The sequence below is a fragment of the Ruditapes philippinarum genome, unplaced genomic scaffold (assembly GCF_026571515.1).
Source record: "Ruditapes philippinarum isolate M1 unplaced genomic scaffold, ASM2657151v2 ctg18369_1_1_1_1, whole genome shotgun sequence".
Classification (NCBI taxonomy): Eukaryota; Metazoa; Mollusca; class Bivalvia; order Venerida; family Veneridae; genus Ruditapes; species Ruditapes philippinarum.
The window spans coordinates 1-5,607 of NW_026861511.1; the positions used below are offsets into that span (position 1 = coordinate 1).

Here is a 5,607-nt window from a genome sequence, read left to right on the forward strand (position 1 = left end):
AAAAAAATGCATATTTGTCAATCTCAGCACATGTATGATCAATAATATATATTATAAAACTTAATATAAGCCGTTTTGGGAAAAAAATCATATTTTCAACATCTATAATAATACACAAGATAAAAATGTTCGCCGGAAAAAATCCCGCACCCCTACCGTTATAAATTCACCCAATGTAATTTTATTCCATTTCAATATTTTCACATAATCCTTTTGTCCCATCGACACCAGGAAGATATAATTCTTCAACGATGATGGTCAATTTTAAACTTCAACGGTAATATAAACAACGCAACAGCCGAAATAAATATCAAGATTATTGCCGTTTTCCTCCATTGTCAAAATCTTTCGATAAATTTCCATCTCCAGTCGGCTATGAACGAAGTCATACGATTATGTTGGTTCCCAAACTTAAAAGCGCTGCGCATTTTGTACGCGGCAAAGCTGGGGCCACGTTTGAATTTAATAAACGGATTACTTCGTTCATAGCCGACTGGATATGGACATTTATCGAAAGATTTTGTTAATGGAGGAAAACGGCAATAATCTTGATGTTTATTTCGGCTGTTACGTTATTTATATTACCGTTGAAGTTTAAAATTGACCATCATCGTGAAGAATTATATCTTCTGTGTCGATGGACCAAAGGATTATGTGAAAATATTGGAAATGGAATAAAATACATGGTGATTATGACGGTAGGGGTGCGGATTTTTTCCGGCGAACATTTTTTATCCTGTGTATTATTATAGATGTTGAAATATGATTTTTTTAAAAACGGCTTATATTAAGTTTTTTTGATATATATGATCAGTACATGTGCTGGGATTGTCAAATATGCAATTTTATTTGGATTTTAAAGGCGTTTGAGGTCCAAACCCCAAGTGTCTGTGTTACTCCTGTAGTGGATAATCATCGCCTCAGCATACAATTACTTTTTTGGAATTTCTTTTTTTTTAATTTTTTTTTTTTTAAGAAATTACGATGAATACTCCAAATGTGCTAATTGTACTGCCAAACATGTGTGTCATGAAGAACAAGATAAATTAAAGGAAATGCTCGCTGAAAGATGGTCAATCTTCTGTAACGGTGACCAACCTGCAAGTTGGCTTGTAAGAAGTGAGTATAATAAAGAGTAAGTTAAATATATAATCTGACTCATGATGAGTTTAAAGTATTAATTAACCTTCACATTGAATATCTATCGATCTCAGGAATAGTGAAATGAAATTCAAATGTAGGAGCTGAATAAAAACCCGAACATCAAATGTTATACATTCAAACACCAACAATTTCGTGCGGTTATAAACAAAACTATTTAATATCCTGTACGCATTCGGGACGTACGTTAAGTGGTGGTTATGGTCTGAAAGAATAATTATAGCCCATTATAATAGAAATACATGGGCATATAACTGATCGCTACCAATTTTTTATTAAATAAACTTTATTATGTATTGTACAAAAGAAACTCGTTAAACATTTATTCATTGACAACTTAAAAAGCACAATGTCATTTTTACACAGATGCAGTATCAACAATCCCTGAAATTGAATGTCAAACTAGTTTTGATGAAATATTTGATAATTCTTAACCCTCTATATTTTAGTATTGCATGATGGACTGAATTACAATGCCTCGTGTCGATCTACATTTATGAAAACATTAGATTCATGCGTACCTCCCCAGCCTCCAGAGTATAGCAGCAACGAAACCTATTTGTCAGGGCTTGCCGATGCATATAGAATGTAAGTATCAAACGCATAATATCTCTTAATACATATTTCATTATTTTAATGTACATAAAGCTGTGATATACTTACATGTATGTGGACCTTATAAGGTTATTATATTGAATACTGAATTTTATTTATTAACCAAGTGCACATCTATCAAATTTATATTAAACAAAGGGATAGTCGACACTTTAAAAGGTTCTGCAGCAATAAATTCAATAGTAAACTCAATAACACGCAAATGATATTAATTTGATAGAATTTAAAATTGAGTAGATAAGTAATTTTATATGAAATTTCGAACTGGAAATCTGTAAAATGGAAAACAGTGCTACATTGATAACACTGGATAAAATATTATTTATATTGGAAGATGAGATGCTGCAAACGCTTGAAGTTGTGAAATAAATACATTTGTTTAATAATAATAATAAGAGCTCTTCCCTAAATAAAAAGAACGCTGGTAAGAAATCTTTTAAAATTGTCTGAAAGAGTTATTTTTTGGTAATTTAGGTAGAAAGTGAAACAACATGTGTTTGTATCATAGTTTGGGGACCTTTCTGTTGAAAATGTGTCAGAGTTAAATCGTATACATATACATGCAAAGTGCGTTAACTGGAGTTATCAGTTACCCGCACTCCAGAGCATGCCCGTTGATTAGCTCATTTTTTCTGAGGTTTACTTATTGTGTCGACAGATAAAGGGAAATCGATAAAAAAAAATCATATTCAGATGTTCGTTCATAAGTTCACTTTTTCTTGGGTTTTAAATATTTGGACAACAGGGTTAGTGTTTGATACAAAAGAGAAAGAACATCAAAACACTCGGCAATCTAATTTATAAACTCGGGGGCTACGCTGCCTTGTACAAATCAGATTACCTCGTGTTTTGATGCTCTTTCTGTTACTTATATCATTGTTGTAGTAGGTAGGTAATTACGAAGGGCATATATAATTAGTGGAAACGGCAGCGCGTCTATAAAATAAGTCATACCTTGGAAACAAGATGAGTATAGTCCTTCCAAATATTCAACATGCACCACTTCACACTTTTCTAGCCTCAGAATCCATTCCGAATAAGCATTTTAACTATATTTTGAGTATACTGTTTATACACTGTAAAAAGCCCTTCCGCTGACACTACGGGTTTGAACCGGTGACAGCGAAGGCAAGCTTTAATTTATGGATTTAACGAAAAGTCACAAATAGAAAGGTTAAGACTATAGCAGGATGTAGCAAAACATAATTTCTCAGCTCCTCTAAATAAGCTTGAACCAAGGGTAACCGGTAAGCAGGGGCATGATCATGTACTAATAATTTTGATCCTGCGCACCCGGACCAACAACAAATGGGCGATCGCTGTGTTCACTTACCCACATTTTGATACTAAAATTATTTTCGGGCTCAAAAAATCTAAAGCCACATTTCATCCCCTGTGGCAATTTATTTCAGGCTAGATCTTTAATTTCGAACCTACAAATAACGCCAGGGCTTTTTGCATCGGCTCCCTTTTCTTGTCAGCAAGTAAGCAAATGCGGGATCCAACGTGCGCACACTTTCCCTTATTTTATCTTTTCTTTCAAGTTGGAAAACACATATGACACACTAAGGCCCAATATGTCTCTCATCTCCTCCACGGTATATCTATTATTTTCTTCGACTATGGATTTGGCAGTGCTGATGTATTTTTCAGAGGTAACGGAAATTGGTCGCCTAGGGCGGGGATCATCCATAACATTAAATCTACCTTCCCTAAACATTGACACCAATCTGGCAATTGATTTTATCAATTTACTCTTTGCTCCTCTCTTAGATCACAACACAGCTTAGTTATGTTTACAACCAGTATATTAGATGACCTACTTAAATTTTATTGCACATGCAAATCTTGCAGAAATACACCACTGGTTAGAAAAGATCAATAATCGTTCCAACGGTATATTATACATGCACTTTCAAGTGCAATTCATGGTTAAATTGAGTTGTTGCCCCTCGTAAATAATGTTAAACAGACTCTATTGTTACTTGTCTACCTTTATTATTATCTACTTTTTATGTTGGTTGATAATAATGTCACAGAGAACGTCAATTAAAGGTCATTGAAACACGCCTTTCCAATAATAAATTTTAAGGTAAATACATCAAAATACTAGCGGATGGCCAAGTGGCTAGGTTGTCTGTCCCCCCCCCCCGCCTAAGAACCGTAGATTCGAGCTCTATTCAGGCCACATGACGCTTGTACTGTTCTGTTCTATAACAGTGACTCGAAAATAACAAATATCCGTTGGCAATGCAAATTTTGTAACTGAGTTTAAATTGATTAATGCCCCTCCCCCGGTCTCCTGTCCCCTTCCCCTTTGTGGGCCTATTTTTATTTTCTTTGAATTCCTAATCAGTTACAAATTAATTATCATTTAATGATTAACCTGTCCGTGCTCTGTCTTTGCCCTGTCCTGTTTTTGTTTGGGGTCCCCCTGGGCTCCTTGCCATTGGTTCTTGTTGCTGGGTCATGTGGGGGTTGCGTTCATTGAACGCCGCCTTTCCTTGTTGATCTTGTTTATCATATTTTAGACTTAACACGCCGGGCAAACGAAACAAAATCGTTAACACTATGTACAGATGTTATAGATACAAAAATGTTTGAGTATGTATTTGTGATAGTAAAAAAGCGTAAATTGGAGTTTACTTGAAAACACTTATTACAAAGAAAAATTATCAAATACTTTGTAGAGTCGGGCAAAACGTATTCAGCTGTAGCCTGGCTGTTATTCTCAAGAACAACATTATTAATTGTGACTCATCATGGCAAGATATCTTATTAGTTTCCTGGCTGGAAGTCTCGTCAGGATGGGGCATGCTATTTTACATAGATAAAGAGGAAATTCAGGCGTTACAGGTATTGATTTATGAATATATTCTAGTTATACTGTTTCTTTCTGTTCATATATCTTTTCAATAAATAATTTTCAGATTGTTGGAATATTTAATAACAAAATATTCAAAATAGGTTTTTAAAAAGTACCCATGTCGTTCATCAAATCTTAATTTAGAAATAATGTAGATCAATTAGATCTGCCAAGCACAGTTAGGTTATGTAACGTATAATAATTGAATCATTGTTGTTTGTTTTTTGTTTCAAATAGAATATGAGATGCTAAGATGGACACATTCACAGTTGATATGGTTGAAATTCAACAGCAAACAATTATCATTGCCATGAAATAATTTGTAGTTTGTAATGGATGAATCTGATTTGTTGTCATTCAGTTTTATCATATTAAAATAAAACACTTATACGTATATAGGCTTAGTATTTCTTAGAAAATGTCACTGTCAAAACAAAAACATGTTCGCATTGCTTTTTATCCTATACAAAGCAAATGTGGTAAAGTTATTGTCATATTTTCCTAAAAGAGACATTCGTCACATTTTGACTGTTTGGTGTCCTTATGGACGTATTGGTAAGGGAAAGGAAAACGCTGATTTTCCTGGTTAACTTTTACTCACATATTGAATCGGACATACTTAACGCCATAAATATTTGGAGAATTACAAAGTTAAATTTTGCTGACTTATTGACAACATACACGTGATCTATGAAACTTAAGATATATTTACAAATTTCAACAAAGCATAGTTATGTTAACAGAATGCAGTCCTCGATTGTATCAAATCACACATGAACGAAGCTTGGTGAGGATGATGAAATTATATTTGTAATTTAATACATGTTAGCTTTCTTTTGTGACGATAATGGGCGTAATTATCTGAAAGGCATAAAAGATAATTTTGTAGAAACAAGTTAATCATTTTATTTTATTTAACAGGAATATAGTACTGACTGTTTCTTCAGTGTCATCCCGTGCTAGTT

General features: G+C 33.7%; 1 protein-coding gene across 1 annotated transcript; it reads left to right on the forward strand.

The window, feature by feature from the left end:
- Positions 1-976: 976 nt before the first annotated feature.
- LOC132715890 (uncharacterized) lies at positions 977-5,036 on the forward strand (the record flags this gene model as incomplete). The annotated part of the gene is made up of 4 exons (XM_060698991.1): positions 977-1,119; positions 1,611-1,749; positions 4,467-4,632; positions 4,880-5,036. Coding segments are annotated over 4 exons (463 nt in total), but the record flags the coding sequence as incomplete, so codon positions are not given.
- Between the last annotated feature and the right edge of the window lie 571 nt (positions 5,037-5,607).